The sequence below is a fragment of the Acanthisitta chloris genome, unplaced genomic scaffold (genome assembly GCF_000695815.1).
Source record: "Acanthisitta chloris isolate BGI_N310 unplaced genomic scaffold, ASM69581v1 scaffold26767, whole genome shotgun sequence".
NCBI classification, from domain to species: Eukaryota; Metazoa; Chordata; class Aves; order Passeriformes; family Acanthisittidae; genus Acanthisitta; species Acanthisitta chloris.
In genome coordinates, this window is record NW_008684665.1 from 1 (window position 1) to 17,759 (window position 17,759).

General features: G+C 42.1%; 1 protein-coding gene across 1 annotated transcript in view; it reads left to right on the plus strand.

The window, feature by feature from the left end:
* Positions 1 to 2,772: 2,772 nt before the first annotated feature.
* LOC103806721 (death-associated protein kinase 2-like) overlaps positions 2,773 to 17,759 on the plus strand; it is a 29,088-nt gene continuing 14,101 nt past the window's right edge. Inside the window, exons 1-3 of the mRNA XM_009079429.1 lie at positions 2,773 to 2,864; positions 14,760 to 14,981; positions 16,922 to 17,060. Of these exons, the coding sequence (XP_009077677.1) occupies positions 2,803 to 2,864; positions 14,760 to 14,981; positions 16,922 to 17,060 (423 nt within the window). The 5' untranslated portion in view covers positions 2,773 to 2,802. The remainder of the gene's footprint in view (positions 2,865 to 14,759; positions 14,982 to 16,921; positions 17,061 to 17,759) is intronic.

Below are 17,759 nucleotides of genomic sequence, written 5' to 3' on the forward strand. Positions count from 1 at the left end.
GTGAACACCGCCCTGACCCTCCGTGCCGTGCCCGTTGGAGCTGTCGGCAGTTCCAGGCTGGGCCGTGTCGGTTATTCGCCCGTGTGGAGCGCGGGCTGAGCAGGGTCATCCCCCACGCGTGTAATTACTGCGGGGTAAATTCAGGAGCTCGGACAGGGATCCCTGGAGAGTGAGCGGCAGGAGCAGTGATTCTATAACGGGACTGAAACGCTCAGATGTTGGGTGTGTTTTGTGTCCTTTACAGACACACGGGTAGTAACTGCTGCCTCGGTTTTCTGAGAGGAAAATTTTTAGGCTACTGTTGTTTTCTGACAGGAGAAGATTCAGGTGAAAATAAAGGTTTGCTGAAAGTAATATAACTTACCCGTGTTGCATTTATTTGAAAGCAAAGGGTAAAACCTACTTGGGTTGCCTGTTGGTTTGGGGTTTTTTTTCCTGTTGGAATTGCTTTCTAGAATAAAAGAAAAGAGAAAGAATGGGGATGAGAATGGTGAAAGAGGATAACACTTTAATACTTACAGATATCTGTCTAGTTTTAGCACAAGGCACCAAAAGTAGAAGACAATATAACCCTCTACAGAAGAATGGATTTCTGTAAATTAATCTTTACACACACCACAGGCTGCACTAAAAAGGCACTTGTGTACTGGAATAAGAGTGTCTACATCCAGGGCTTGTAGGTGACATAAAGTATATGTGGTTAAATTTATGCCTTGGATCACAATGAGGAAACTGATTTCTTAGGGTAAATAAGATCCAATTTTATGGTATGGCAGTGTTTAGGAATGTGAAGAGATTAGGCAGGACATGTTTCTAGTGCCTAAATCTGCAATCTCAGAGGTCTGTATTCTATTTCTGGTTTTGCTGTAGCTTTATTCCTGTCTATAGGAAAATTGTTTGCACAGAGTAAGCAATGCTTTGCTGCCTTGTGGTACTTGTTCCGTGTAAAGGAGAGCTGGATACAGCAGTAAAAGGTGAAGTATTTTATGCTTAACATATACTATGGAGTATCATTATGCAAACACAGTAATACAAATTCTGAGCAGACACTGGCCTTTGGATTAAAATGCTACTATTTTTTTAAAGAGTGAATGTAGTTCCCAGCTAATATCAGTGTAAGCATTGATGCAGTAGCTTTTCTGCTTGAAATAATTTTTCTTCTGCTGTGTAAATTTTGTTAATATCACCAAAAAATAGATATGTAGAAGCACTAAGAGACTATTTCTGTTCCCTTGAAGCAATAGTGGGAACATATTTGGAAAAGAAATTGAACTGATACTCAACACACCTCTCATGTGTTAGAAGCCAATGGTTTCTAAAAACGGTGGGGGCAAACAAAGCACCCAGTTTTTTTCTGAGGCAAGTGCATGATGTGCTGGGGGAGTTTTGTCAAGCTGTTAGACTTTTGTAGTGGATTTGATGCTTATGATACATGTTTTGATTAGCGAAAAATCTTAAAATTGTGCGCGTTTCAGTTTGACAGGAATACTGCAATTGCTCTTTGGTACTTAGTCTTGTTTTATAGTAAGTCTGCTGATCTAATCAAAACAGCTGAATTTTCTTGCAACATTGAATTGAGCTTATTTCTCAAGGATCAAAATAGAGCTTTGTTTGCTTGTGAAATATGCTTTGCAGTGTGCCCCAGTCAGATGCCAACGACTGCTATGTAAAAATACGCAGAAATAAAGAACCTGGAAGTTTCCAGTGCTTCTGAAGCAAGTGGCACCTGGGATTCACAAAGAAAAGCATGACATGGACAAGTAGAGATATGCTGCTGAAGCCTAGAGGTGTTGGAATAACTCTGTGGCTCAATGTAGTTAGATTTCATTGCGATGCTCGAGGCCTTATGTGTTCTGATCTAAGTAGCAGGTGTTGTTTGGGCCGCTGGGGATAACGCTAGTGTTCATGTACATAGGGAACATCAAATATGCCATAATCTGACTGCCTGGTTATTCTGTTCAAATCTATTCTACTACCATAATTTATGTTGCTGTGAGGGTGTATCCCAAGGAATAATGTGATTTCTGAACATCATCTCATCCAGGAGTAGCCCAGCATAATGCACTCGCAGATGCTCAAATGCACCAATATAAGGTTTGTCTTTCCAGGCTTCGCAGAGCTCATCAGCTTCAAAGATTGTGTTCAGGAAGCGAATGGCACAGTTACAGAGTAACACATGCAACAAATGCTGCTGGTGTTTTTCTCATTTGAAGCATCTAGTGTGTGATGAAAGATGTGCCGAAAAATCCGTAGATGGGTTCACAATGCCTTTTTACAGCAGCAGTTCAGATTTCCCTTTGCTGTTCTGCCTGTCTGCTTCAGAAGCACTGCCTGACATGAGAGAAAGCAAGCTCTGTCTGGTGGTCTCCCTGGTTTGAGGTCTACCTGCTGACACTTTATTGAAGAAGCCTGTAATGCTAAGTCTCATGCTAGCTCTCTTTAGTGTAGAGGTGTTATTGTCCAGAGCTTTGTCAAATAATTAATTGCTTTACTTTAATCACATCTGTGTTTCAAGGTGTGTTCTGTGTTCGGCCACATCAGCGAGGGCCAAGACTCCTCTTCACTGATAGGTGCTCACCTCTGTCCAGATCTGAACCCTCACTACTTGGCTGAGACTGCTAAATGAATTCTTTTGATTGATCAATGGTAACTTTGGCCATGGACGAGTCCCAGTGGATCCCAAGTGACTGTAGTGAGGAAATGTGTTTTACTGATACTTTGCCTCTTGGAAGTTTGTAATGAATATTATTCTTTATTAATATTCCAGTTGCATCATCTTTGAACATCAATGAAAGACCAAGGATGGCATTCTTCAAGCAACAGATGGTGGAGGATGTTTATGAAATTGGGGAAGAGCTAGGAAGGTAAGGTTGTCTTGGTGACATCACATGGATCTAAAGCTGAAACTGGGGATATTTGCCACATCTTTAAAACAATGACTCTGCATGATAGCCTGAATCAGTTAAACTACACAACAATAGCAGCACATCCCTTTACAGGAACTGCATTTCAGATATTGTTGGGTTTTGGGTTTTGAATTTTTTTTAGATGAAATGTGCTAACTGTTTTTCCTGTTTCTTTTCTTGCAACTAGGACAACAAAAGGTACGTTTACGTTGTCTTTTGTAGATCGGTGTCATCTGTGTCCATGCTTTACACTGAGTTCACCTGCCCATTCTCTGAACCAGCTGGGAAGCAGGAACCCATGCTGCTGTGGTCATAGATGCAGTGCTTTAATTTGTCTTGTCACTTTGACCAGTGCTGCACAGTGCTGTTGTTTTCAACTGGCTCCACTGACAGAACACATTCATCTCTGCCTGCAGAACACCATGTATTTGCTCCTGAAAAGATTTACCTGTCAAAATTTCAGCTGGTCTGGTTAATGCTTCTGTATAGCTTTTAATCTATAAAGGCTTATCTGCAGGTATTAATTAGATGTACTTAACAGCTATTACCATGTTTAACCATAAGCACTTGCTTAAATACTCTGCTGGGTTTGTGAGCTGGATGGCACAGGCTCCCCCTGTCACTTAGCAACATACTGTGCTCTGGGTGAGGATAGCTGGTTTCTATTCAGTGTCCAGCCCTTCAGTGTTTTTCTTTTTAATATGCAAATAGCTAAATTAGGGCTATAGACATGTTGGCTTCTTTCCCAATATCTGGCAGTTGGTTTTGATAATTGACTGTGTATGTGCAATTACCCTTTTTCAAGGGCCAATAATTTAGTGCCATTAAAATGCTTCAGTTGAAGCTGTTTCCCTCTCAAATCTTTTTTCACTCTCAGTTATTTCATCTTTAGAGTTGTTGAGAAGACTTCTTTTAAGGAGAGATGGGTCGCTTGGGGTTTTTTGCTTGTTTTCCATTCCCTTCCCTCTCAGGAAGGCCTCAACTATTAAATTTTCTCTAACTGCTTACTCTTGAGTATTGACTGTTACTGAGAACATCAGTATGACAGGGAAAATCTGACAACAGTGAGAAGTAAAGAAATTCAGTGCATGTATGCAAGGTGTAGAAGGTGTGATTTATTTTTTTTTAACCTGGGAGGCCTTAGTATGTGTTGGAACAGTCAAACTGCTAAAATGAGAAACTGGGAAATGAGTAGCCTATTTATACTTTGGCTTATGAATTGGATTTGGCAATCTTTGGAGGTGACGAAGCTCACGCTCATCTTCAAGCTGATGGGTATTGGGTATTTTGAATGGAGAAGTGTAGTTGAAACCATCTGGAAAAGGCTGACCATTGCTGCTTGAATCAGCCTGAGAGGCTGGTCAGAGTTTGCAGTCGCAGCAGCCCTCCTCCTCTCCTGGCTGCATGTCATAGAAGTGTGGCCAGGCCCAGGTTTATGCCATGGAGCTAGTACTTGCTGCAGGTTGGGTGATGAGTCTGGACTTGGAGGCCGTTATACTTGGGTGTGGAATCTGAAACTGTTGCCTTTTTAATGGGTGTATTCTCTGCAAGAAAGACCTTTTCTAGAGTCAGAAGAAGGAGCAGGTGTTTACGTGAGCAGGGGCCAACCTCACTTGACAAAGGGGTATTAAATGCCACTACAAAAACATGTTCTAGTTTCCAGCGTTTTATGTGTAATATTTCTTGTAGATGAGAAATCTGAATCTGCTTGGTAGTGAGGTCTGTGGGCTAAAACATTCCCTGAAAGTCTTGAAGAAAATAGGCCAATTGCAACATGCAGAACTCCACTCCTTGGTATGATATTTCAAGGAGTGCCCTGTAATGGCAAATTGTGAGAAGAGAGCAGCAAGACTGGAACTACGTCCCTTCCTCTGAATGCATTCAAGTTGTATACTTCACACGTGCCCATGGATATAATGTCACACTATCTCTCTTGGTGTATTTTCACTTTAAGATTTCGTGAGGAGCTCTGCAGGTCTCTTGTTTTGACTGTGTGTTAAGTGTGGAGTGTCAGCAGGGTCATTATGCCTCTGTATCTCTGAGGAATAACTACCAATAAGGGCCAGTGGCACGATACCTTGCTTTGCTAGAAGGAAAATAGCATCCTAGACCAATTGCAGTGACTGATCTTTCCCAATGCTGACTGATGCCCTTAGAACCTGTAGATGCCTTTTATTAGTTCAGTACACTTGCAACATGCCGTAGGTTGTTGACAGGTAGCAGCAGGCAAAAGGATTCATTTGTTATTCTGGCAACAGAAGTCACTTACAAAACAAAGGTTTTCAAACAGCATCTGTGAATAATCTGTCCTGTTCTTGTCCTCCTAACCGAGTGTGTGGCTTGATGAGAACAATACTTAATGCTTGTTCCAGCTCGGATCCAGCCATAAGCTAACATACAGGATCTCACTGACAGAGCCAGCACCTGTTTATCAGAAAGTCTGCACAGCACTTAGGGAAGGATTCTCCGGTAACAGAAGTAAATACTTCTTCACAAGGCTTAGCTCTGTCTGGTCTGGTGAAGAAATGAGACCCTTCCTGTCGTTGTGCAGCATTGCAGGTAACTGCAGCAAAGGCTCTTCAGCTCCAGCTGTGTAAATCCTGCAGACAGTGCGTTTGTGGACTCCTCAACCAGATCATTCTCAGAATCACTGCTGAGCTAGGAGCAACTGGGAGGATGCTTTAAATGCAGTTGTCTCCTCTGCCATGGCAGTGGTTTGAGAGAAGGCTCATTGCACAAAGGAGGAGCAGGTTTTCCACAGCTGCAGCTGTGTGCTGTAACTAGCTGCTTAGCTCCAGCATTCCCTCAGTCTTTCAAATGTTAATCTTACATTGACACCTGTTGCTCAGCTTCTCCAATGGGCACATGCAAGGAACAAGATGTCAGGCATGTGGCATTAGAGGCAAGCTGCTGATGGCCTTTCTCATTCTAGCAGCTATACTTGGGAAGCTTAGCGTGGCCTATGCAGAATATGTGCTGCACTTGGAATATACACCTATAATCATGTTACTTCCTGCAAGATGATATCAGTCAGTTTGCAAGTATGAAGTGTACAGGAACTAAGATTCTCTAGTCATAGCTGAAAGGGAGCCTAAAAAGAGGAGCCTCTAAAGTGAATTTACCACACTTCAGCATTATAAACAAATAATACAGCTTATTGCTATAATATTAGAATGTTCATTTCTTTCTTTGTGAAAATGTTATCTGTTTTGAGGAGGATCCTGGCATAAGCCATTCACAGGAATGTTGTAGCAGATCATTCTTAATGGCATGCCAAATCACTGAAAATGTTCTTTGAGAAATGTGAAGAAGTGGAGACTCGCTTGTTGTCTCAGGTCAAATAACTGCTGGTTCTTGTGGCAAGGGAGGTGGCAGCCAGAAACAACCAAGAATGGAAACTCTTCGACTGAGTCCGAAGCAGACCAGGAGAAAGAACTGGGCTGCTAAGCAAGGGGTGTAGGTTCCAGGAAAGTGGCAGCGATAAAGCTCACTGGAGAGCCTTAAAATATCAATTCAGTTGTTATGTTTTGGATGGGTAGTTCTCGTAGAAACCTGCAGGAGCCTTTCCCAGTTGTACTAGCAAACACTGGTGGTGGTGGTAGCACAGAAATTGTCGTATGTTGTAGCACAGAGCGTGATAGAATTTCGGAGTTGTGCAATTGTCATTTATAAGAGGTTGTACCATAGAGTCATTAATCTATTACCTAAATATGTTGCCAGCCAGGCTATGACAGCTGTTGACATTTGTGCCTTCAGGGTGGTGTCACTGTTACATGTGAAGCTGGGGCTGAGGTTAGAAGCTTGGGCCCACGTGTTCTGTGGCAGTGCCCACTGAGGGTGTGCTCTTGCAGCGTGGTGTGAGAATGTCACTGCAGTGTCCTGAGGCAATGTCCTGCTCACTGCAGCTCACGTCTCTGCAGCATACAAGGACTCATGCTTGACAGAGACAGACAAGCCTTGGAGTGATGTTTCTGGGCATGGAAGTCTCCCCTTTTCTTCATTGTCATCCTTTCACTGATGCTTCTGGGCATGGAAGTGTCCCCTTTTCTTCATTGTCATCCTTTCACTGTAGGGAAGGGGCTCTGCCTTTCTCTACAGTGTGGGCCACTTACCACTGGCCACTCCAGTTTCTTGTGTGTCTCAGTAACAGGGAGCTATGCTCCTCTCTCATCTCCCGATTCAGCCAATGCATTAATTCAAAAGGGAACCACTGTGATTTATGCAGATTTGTTTAGGCATAATCCAGCCTCTAGTTTTCTCAGGTCCTGCTGACCGGGGATGTGGTTTCATGGTTAAAGCCAAGCTTGATCTTTCATCGATGGCTTAATCATGCCTTCTGTAGTGCTCCTCTTCAGCTACAAGCTCCTGCCCCCTCCCTTCCTTGAGTGTGTGGGATCAACTCTGCTCCCTGAGGCAGGGGAAACCCTCATTTCTGGGTGAAGCTTTAAAGGACAGGAAACGCAACATTTCACCAGTGATAATGGTACCTTGTAGCCTGGCACATAGTTACTGTTCTGATAGTGTAACTACTAAATATTTATTTATGTAGTGCAAGCAAAAAGCAGAGATAACTGAGGTATTCTTTGTAGGGGAGGGGCTTGCTGTGATAAAAAGTCCTGTCACCCAGCTAGTTGGTCTCGTCTTCGTACACAGAGAGGTGTCGTCGCAGCTGGGAAATTTACCCTTGCACACACCATGCAGTATCTTCATACTGGGAATTCTTTTTTCTAACTATAGAAATTGCTCAGTATTGCAGTTTCTCAGATGTGAGCCTTGACTCTGTTCTTAGATTAATTTTTACTTTGAAGTAGTTCTTTAAATTTGAAGAGTAACCTTGGATTATTTTATCCTGCAACACACACAAAGAAAGTCTTTGCGTTTGAGGCAAAATGTAAATTTAGTTGTTGAGCACTAACCAGCAACTCTGTTAATGCTTCTTGTTGCAAATGTTCTAAGTCATGTGTTTGATCTATAGTGAATCTTCTGTTGAAACAGTTTTGGCATTTGCTACTTGGTCACGATTCCTGTCATTGTAATCAGCTGTCTGATACACTCACTATTTTAAGTGATCTTAGTTTTTTCCTTTTTAAACAAATTTCCCTACTAGTTTTTAATGTTACTTTAACTATTTCTGAAATATTTTGATTTGTTACAGAAAGTGCAGAGAAAATGGGAGGTTTTGTTGTTTAGGATTCTTTTTCTAGTAACAAAGCTGCTCTGCCTACAGTAACTGGGAAGAACTGGCCTTGGCCTTACTTTGTAATGAAGTCGTGCATTCTTTATCATCAGCATCCATCCTGATGGTAGAAGTGATCTCAGTGTGTCTCCTCTGTCTATGTCTGGCTTCAAAAGTATAATCAGAGCTCAGTGACCTCCGTGGTGTAGTGCTCAGAAAGCTCAAATTCTGTAATGCCTTAACCACTGAATAGAACTTTGCCATTTCTGTACAAATAAAGCTATTTTTTACATTTTGCATTGCAGTAGAAAGCAGATGGAAATTTCAACAGCTGAGAAAATACTCTGTGTAGTGTTCATTTCATGCTTTTGGAGCAGAAAATATTACTAATTATTGAAATGCAGATGAAATAAACAGTGCAGCTTGCTGCTGGGTTAACAATGATCAAGCATTGGACAAATTATTAGCATGTTATGTATAATAGAGCTTGCTGACACTTGCTTGATGCCCAAGTTTAATTTATCTCAGGTGACATCTATTAATCATTGTTAAAAGTCCACATTGTGGTTTCGAATCAGAATGAAAACCTGTTGTAATAGCTGAGCATGATGTGCAGTGAAGCTTTGGTGAGGAGAGACATAACATCACCCAAATAGCTAGACTTGTTCTGTGTGGTGCCAGTGTGCTTAGGTTGGAGTCAGGGGCCCGTTTGGGGCAGCCCACGGTGCAGATTCAGGTGCACTGTGAGTGACAATGTACCCTAAAGCCAGAACTTGTAATCCTTACTTGCTGCAGAATCCGCAGCTTTTGTGAGAGAGTAGTTAACCTTAAAATCCAAGGTTTTGAATCCGTAATCCTCACAAAGACAGAGCATGCATTGATCTCTGTTTCCTATGTAGGGAGAGTGGAGGGAACAAATGATGTGGCTTCTATGCCATCCTACTGTTGCTGGAGATCGTTTACTTCAATATAGCAAAGATTCAATAAGATGAGATTAACTTCCACCTCTTATTTTGGCAGAGCAGAAGAATCCACAAAGAGCAGTGAAATGTGAGTTTCAGCAACCCTTTGTTGTTTTGTCCTTACAGATAACTTCCTAAAGTCATGATTAACATGCCAGCATCATTTCCATCTGTTTGGTATATGTAGGGAAGGAAAAAACTCATTTAATCATTTGACCATAATACTGCTGCCCTCTAAGAGCTGAATTTATCAGCTCCCAGGTATATTACTTTCAGTCCCTATCTAGCTGGATTTGGACCTTGAAACACCAAGGTACAGCGTGCTAACCTTCCGCATGCAGATTGTGTATGCACTGGTGTTGCTCCACATAGCAAAAGGAGCAACGTGTCAAATCAGCTCTTCCAGCAGAGCATGAGTAAGCTTTGACCTTCCCTACGTCTCTGGACTCTGTTCATTGCCACTCTGAGTGCTGATACTCAATCTAAAAGGCAAGTCTGATAAGTGGCAAAAATTCTTCATTGTGTGCATTTTGTTCTCGTGCTTCAGATTACATGGAAAGCTTGCCAGGCTATCAGGAACTTGCTGGGCTTATGCTATATCTCTGCAGACTCTGCTCCTCCAAACTCAGGAGTGATAAGGGCCACATTGATTGTCACTGTAGGACTGGGAAGTTTCCAAAAACACTGAACGGCCTCAGGAGCTGCTGCTGCTGCTGCTGCTAGTTCAGTTAGGTGGCATGATTTCTTGTGGCTCAGGGCTAGGGACCCCAAAAGGCATTAATTGGCAATGAAGCAGATAGCATGTTACTTTACAGATAGCTTGTAGTAATTCATAGCATTGTTCAGAAGCATTAGATTTATTAAGCTTTCTTTGAATTGAAAATGGTGTATTTGTTCTCTGCTTATTCCAGTAAACCAGATCCTTCTGTTTGAGTCCATATTCCTCTGCTCTTCTGACTTCTGTGGCACTGGATACAGGGGTTGCCTTTGGGTCAGGATGTGTTGGTTACTTTCTGTGAGCTGCAGAGAGATGTGGATGAACAGCACCAGACAGTGACATTGTCTGGGGCAGTATATGCTCAGCACTTCCCTCAGGAGTATTAAAACTTACCTTCTAAAGTCTCTGTACTCTAGAGTACTATACAATCAGTTGGTAAAACATGAGTTTGAGTGAAAATGCCAGTGTGTTTAAAAGTGGCAGCTGATTTTTTTTCTCTTTCTACTGCTTTATAGTACTCAAGCAAAATTCCTGTTAAATGCTCTGTTAAGAAAGGGTTTGGATCATTCTGTTACAGTCTGGTATCTACCACAGTTTAGGTTTTGTGTAGTTGCTTTTGGTTCCTGCAAAGGTAGCAGCTTTGTTGGCATTTTGCGTGGGGGAGAAAGAAAAGCAAACAATTAAACCAAACCTCACTTTTGTTTGCAGCTTAAACAGAAGTAGAGTGCTTTGTGACAATTTTATTTTTAAAGCTCTTTATGAAGTTATATGTCAGCAGAGTATTTAACAGATTAAGGTTTTGGATTTGGTTGGGGTTTTTTTTTTGGTTTTTTTTTGTTTGTTTGTTTGTTTTTTGTTTGTTTGTTTGTTTGTTTTTTTTTTTTTTGTTTTTTTTTTTTTTTTTTTTTATTCTCCATAAAATAAAATCTTAACAACAAGATATTTTTCCTTTGGTGACCTTGCCATGCTAGGATTGCTGGTTTGTTGCTTCAGCTATTGTACTCTAGTTTCTTTGTAAATACTTTTCTATTGGGGTTGCTATTTATTCACTGCTTAAGTTAAATTTCTGCTGTACCAAATCCTGGTTTAGTCTAAAAAAAGTCCTATAAAAAATAAAACATATGGCAAATAACAACAAGATATTTTTCCTTTGGTGACCTTGCCATGCTAGGATTGCTGGTTTGTTGCTTCAGCTATTGTACTCTAGTTTCTTTGTAAATACTTTTCTATTGGGGTTGCTATTTATTCACTGCTTAAGTTAAATTTCTGCTGTACCAAATCCTGGTTTAGTCTAAAAAAAGTCCTATAAAAAATAAAACATATGGCAAATTATTGCCATTTACAGAAGGCTTTCAGGTCTTTATGGCTGTGACCACTGATTTCCTACAAAACCCTTCCCGTGAAGTGTGTTTATGCATGTGTTTTGTGGGCATTGCATGGCCTTTGGTTGAGCTGTGTTTCACAGACCAGCTGAGGGATTGTACAGGTTGTTAACAACAGACTCCTCTCTGCTGGGAAGGGTATGCTAATGCAGTGATAACTAGCAGAAGTCACATCTGAAGTGAAAGCTAAGATGGAAGAGAGTATTTAGCTTAATAAAATTGCAGTAAAGCAATTGCTCTAATCACTTAAATTTGAGAGGAAAACAGCTTTTTCAGGCTTGATGTTTAAGAAAAGCATTCATCAAGAATTCTTAAGGGCTTTGCTTTGAAAGTTAACAACCATGAATGGATAAAATTATCAGTGTATTTTTTCCAAGAATAAGAAAGAGGAGTGAAAAAAGTGGAAAAATAACACGCACACTTTCTAAGGTTGAGATCACCAGTTAAAACCAACCTTGCAAAAAGGCATGATGAACAAAATGGTTGACATAAAAACAATTGTTGCAGCTGAGAATGAATTACCCTTCTTGACTGAAGCTAAACAAACCATCCTTTTCAGTCTAGAGAAGCCCTGCATTCAGGCTGGCTAAACAGTATGGTTGTGATTACACTTGTCTGTTAACTTAAGGATGTACACACGATGATTTTGTAATGTATTTTTAGGACTTTTACATGTCTCTAACTGTAGATTATGCAAAATGAAAGCAAAGGGTGTGCTGTAAGCTCGTTTGCTGGAGAAAGCACAAGGTAACAGAAGGTGGAGCTGACTTGACTTATGTCAGAGAGTGTCAAGGAACTGATTGCTGTCAGTAACCATAAATAGAATTGTTTTCAGGGTTAAAGATACTGTGTTGACTCAGAGCTCAGAGAATATATGACACTGGATAGAGTGTCTTTTTATTTCGTGCTGTCAAGGGACCAAACATAATTTATCTTCCAGTTAGAGAAAGAGACCAAATGACTGGCAAACTTTGCAAAGTCTAGTAAACCTTAAATTAAATCTCTAAGCTATGTTTTGGCTTCCTCAGCACAGCCAACCATGCGTGTGAATTACATCCTTGGTCTTTGTTTTGGGATGGGATTTGTAACAGCAAATAAATTCTTTCAGGCTTGCATTCCCACAGCTGAATGTCTGAAAGATAATATTTCTTCATAAATGTAAAATTCATGTTTTTATGCAAACTGTGAACATCTTATATTGTGACAGCTGATTTTTCAGCTTCCCTGTAAGCACCTTCCTATAGTAGGCTGTTGTTTTTTATGACATGGAGCATGTGCTCCAAATCTTGCATGTTTTGGGTAGTGGGGAGGGATGCTGTGAGTCTGGAACATTTACTCATCTGTAGAAAATTATCTTGAATCAGGATTGTGTGTGTGATGTGAACACAAGTCAGACATCTAGTCAGTCACCTGGACACAGGTGCCGTTGCCCAGGGTCTCGCTGTGCGGCAGGGGATGCGACGAGGTACCCGGGGCAGTCCTGCTCTCCAGCACCTAGGGGGTTTGTTTCCCTTAGTATGTGGAGAAGAAGCAGTTTAAATAGCATCATTCAAAAATGTGGAAGTTCTCCAGTGTGTCTTTTACCTTCCCAGTAACTAATTCTGAATATCAGTCAGGCTTGAGTTTTGTCTCCCTACATTGTAATGGCTTTGAGACTTGTGGTGTGAGAAGTTTCCTCCAGGGCTCTTGGGCTGACTGGAATGTAGCTGCAGGTTAAAGCTGGCTGCCATACCAGCCTCGAGGCAAGTACACATCCAAGCAAGGACTGAAGTAGGCTATGAAGAGCTCAGTGTAATCTTGTTATAATAAGCAACAACAAAACATGTGAGGGAGGAGAAGATCAAGGGAAATGGAAGGTCATCTTCACTTCCCATAAAAGCATTTGCTTGTGTGCACTTAATGAACTTTTCCACCTGGTGCAGAAATACCAAATGTGTTGATGTCAGTATTACCCTATTCATACTCCTGTGGTTTGGTGGACTTTAGATTGTTGTTTTCTGTTTTTCTCAAAAGAGGAAACTTTCCTCTTTTTTTCTGAATTTTAACCTCCCCTATACCTGCTTCAGGTGACAACCAACATCCAAAAAAGAGCAATAGCTATTTATGGCACCATTCAAGTAAAAAACCTGGAAATAGTATTGGTGTCTTGCTCTGTGCAATAGATGTGATTGTACCCTTCCAACAGCCTGGCCATACACTGATGGTGCACTCAATCCCCTCATCTAAATCATCAATAAAGATATTAAAGAGCACTGGGCCCAGCACTGACCCCTGGGGAACACCACTAGTGAGCGGCTGCCGACTGGATGTGGCACCGTTCACACCACTCTCTGGGTCATCAGCCAGTTCTTCACCCAGCACCGAGTGCCCTGTGGCTGCAGCTTTTTCAGGAGTGTCATTTTCCAGTAGCATTACCTGCCTTTTACAGACTTTGGGTCTGCCTCAGCCATGGAGTGTTAGCTTTTGAAAGCGACTCAGCACCAAGGGACAGCCTTAATTTCTTCACCTTTGTAGGTTTAAGACAGACTCCAATCAGATGTCTGTGTTGATGAAGCACTAAGTACAGCATTTAATAAGGTGCTGAATATAATGGCTACATACGCTACATAATTTAAGTTCCAACTGTACGTGCATCTCATTTACCACCCCAGTGAAGGGTGTAGTGGTATTGAAAACAGGAACAGCTCAGCACTTCCACAGTGTGTTTATGGGAGGTGCATTTAATGAGTCTGTTTGTAATTCTTATGAAAGGATCCTGACTGATCAAATCACAGTACCTAAAGGTTAAGGTTACCTGTAAAATGAGTCTTTTCCTTACAAGTCTGGATATCATGCCCGGAGTAAGGAAGTATCTGATGCTAAATGTGTTGTCTGGGACTGAAGACCTGCCAATTCTTAGGACAGAAGGTGGAAATTTTGCAGGAAAACTTGCAATACTTTAGGAGCCACAGTGAAGAAAATTTTGTTAGCAAATTGCAGGTACATGCCTTTTAACCTTAGTGCAGCCACTTTACTATTTGGTACAGGGAGAAATTCTTCTAAAGGTACAGTGCGAAATCTGCACTCGCTCTAGTTACAGCTGAATTATCAAGTGCAGAAATAGGAATAAACGGGTTTTTTTACTTGAAATTGGTCACTGGAGGCCAGTTCTACACTTGCAAAGGGTTATCAGACCTTTGAGTTCTTGTCTAGAGATTATTCTCAAGGCAAATATTTTATTGCATGGATGTCCTTTCAGAACATCCAGTGGTGTGTTGCAGACTTGAATGCCTTAAGCATTACTCAGCGAAGGAGTGCTAACAAACATTTTGAGGCAGATCTTATTCATCTAAGTAAGAACTGTTTTTTAGAGGTTGTAACATCTGTCCTTCCTTTTTGTCAGACATTGTTTGGTTTTGCTAAGTTTCAGACACAGTGCAAGTCTACTTTGTTATGCTCTACTGCCTTTAACTGCAGAATTCTGACAGTCCTCACTACTATGTCAAGAACAAGCTTAGCAGTGGTTAACAGTGTTGCTCAGGGCTTGCAGGATCCAGCATTGTATAGGAGTGGCTCATTTGAGGAACGATGATTCTATGAAAGCCTTAAGAGAATTTTTGTTCTCGTCCTTTGTAGTGGCCAGTTTGCTATAGTGAGGAAATGTCGAGAAAAAAGCACCGGTGTGGAGTATGCTGCCAAGTTCATTAAGAAGCGTCCGAGTCGTGCCAGCCGCCGTGGCGTGAGCCGGGACGAGATTGAACGGGAGGTCACGATTCTGCAGCAGGTCCTGCACGCCAACATTGTCAAGTTACATGACATCTACGAGAACAAGACGGACGTGGTCCTCATCCTTGAGCTGTGAGTAAGGGAACTTCCCTCCAGGGGTAGGGGAGGTAAATAGAAACCCAAAAGGCCTGCAGAGGGGACATAGAGGCTCTAGGATTCTCAGGCCTCACAAATCTTGGCAGGAGCACTGAATGAGGTTGCTGGTAAACAGGCCCCCCAGTTCATCCGTGTTCCCTGGGGATACAGGTGCACCTTAACATCAGCTGAGGTCATTTGTTACTGAGCTGGGCAGTGCTGTCAACTTGAAAACAGTTTACTAACAGGGGGATTACCTCATGTCTGCCTAGTGCTGCCCTGACAGGAACTTTGGAGGAAGTATAAATGGCCACTGAATGGCCACATCTGAGGCCATCAAGTCTTTTGCAGAATTTGCAGCCATTCTCACTCTCCCATATTTTCCTCATTTAGATGAGCTAAGGGAAAAGAGGAGAGGAGGGCAAAGGAAGAGGTCCTTTTTAATCCCTAGGCTTTGACTATTGAGGATGAATAGCTGCAGGATAGGAGTGAAGGAAAGCTGCTTACACTTCTGTTGTGCCACCATGAGGGAGGCAAACACCTGCCATTTAGGTCCTGCTGAGGAGTGAACCTCCTAACCAAGTGATCTGGGGACATCTGTAGCCTCACCCCTGCATTGTGACCCATCAAGACCCAATGAGAGAGAGCCAGGCTGCTGATTTAGGATGGCTGTCTATCAGATATATTTGGCAAACTGGTTTGTGCTGTATAAGAACAGATTTAAAACCCACTAGCAGCAGCTTCTCTGCCAAGTCAGAGGGAACAGTGCCTTTCGGCATGTTGTTCTTGTTTGCTGGTCCTTGCAGGTTTTGCAGCTGCTCACAATAGTTTGCTCTTAAAGATGCAGATCGGGGAATCAGCGTCTTGTCACCACCAGTGATTGCGTAGGAGCCTGGGGTCAGAGGGTGATTCCCAAAAGACTTCTGCAGTGCACAGTGTGATCTAACTGGGCTGGGAGCCACAGCCCTTAGGGAACTCCAAGCATTTGAACCTGACAGTGCTTTGGCAGGTAGTTCACCAGGAAACAGGACCAAGAGCTTCTTTTCCAAAATGACTGTTGGATGTCTCAAGTCCTGTGCTTGCTCTCCGAGTTGTGAGCACAGGTGGGTGGTACACCTGCATCCAAGAGCAACAACTATTTTGTGGGTATCCCCAACAGTGAACTTGAATGAGAATAAACCAATAATATTGACAGTGTGAACTGGAAACAATAAATTTAAACATAATTATGAATAGCAGTTGAAAACAATACCCAATTCAATATCTAGATCATCTTGTTTCGTAATAGATAGGAAAATAGCCCAGAACTCTCAGTACAAAGCACAGAAATGAAAGTAAAAGTCTTATGTACTAAATCGGGATAGAACGTATTTCAGTTTTGCTGCCTGCTACAACCTGCTTTATGCTTAAAAATTCAGCACCAAATAAATGCTTTCCTGTCAGTTATATTAGGCAAGAATCTGTATTGGAACAGGGGAATGACTGTTATGGAAAGAAAAGAGGTTGTGTTGGCAGGCTTACTGCCTCATCATTCTGATAGCAACTGCTAGAGAAGTAATTCTTTAGCAGCTGTTGATTCTTACAACTTGCTCATCCAAAATAAAAATGTTGAAAAACAACAGTTGAAGTGACTAAGTGTACCTACTGAAATATGTACGTGTCTGTGGATTCTTCAAACAATGTAAGGTTTTTGATCCTTTAAAATCCTTTATGAATCAAACCTTGCAGCATCAATGGAAAAACTAGTCCTTAATTTGCAGGAGAGAGACCTTAAGTCAAAAATAGGTTTTGGCACACCTGGATCATGGCACAAAACTCATGATTGCCTGCAAGAGTGACCTTTTTCTAACAGTGTTGTGGTTCTTTGCTGCTTTAGTTTTCTGTTCTTACATTTATGTTATGTACTACAGTGCAGTGTTTTCTGGTGTGTTTTGCAGGGTTTCTGGAGGAGAACTTTTTGACTTCCTGGCACAGAAGGAGTCTTTGAGTGAAGAGGAAGCAACCAGATTCATAAAGCAGATTTTGGATGGTGTGAATTACCTTCACTCTAAGAAAATTGCTCACTTTGATTTAAAGGTAAAGGTGCTGATTTAGACTTTAGCTGATCTCTAGCTACTATTTGGGCACAATTAGAGCTAAATCCAATTGGGATTGGTCACTGGTGCTGTTCCCTGGGGCTCAGCATTGGGGCCAGTCCTGTTTAACATCTTTATTGATGATCTAGATGTGAGGATTGAGTGCACCCTCAGTACATTTGCAGATGACAGTAAGTTGGGTGGGAGTGTGGATCTGCTTGAGGGTAGGAAAGCTCTACAGAGAGACCTGGACAGACTCATCAGTGGGCTGAGGACAACTGCATGAGGATCAATAAGGCTCAGTGCTGGTCCTGCTCTTGGGACACAACAGCCCCAAGCAGCTCCAGGCTGGGGGAGGAGTGGTTTGAGTGCTGTTTTTCAGAAAGGGACTTGGCAGTGCTGGTGGCACAGCTCAGTGGGAGCCAACAGTGAGCAGAGGTGGCCAAGGAGGCCAAGAGCATTTTGGCCTGGATCAAGAATAGTGTGGCAGCAGGACTAGGGCAGTGATCGTGCCCCTGAACTCAGCACTAGGGAGGTCACAGCTCAGTACTGTCTTCAGTTTTGGGCCCCTCACTTTAAAAAGGACATTGAGGCACTGGAGTGAGTCCAGCCAAGGGCAACCAGGCTCATAAAAGGTCTTGAAAACATGTTGTATGGGCTGAGGGAGTTGGGTTTGTTCAGCCTGGAGAAGAGGCTCAGG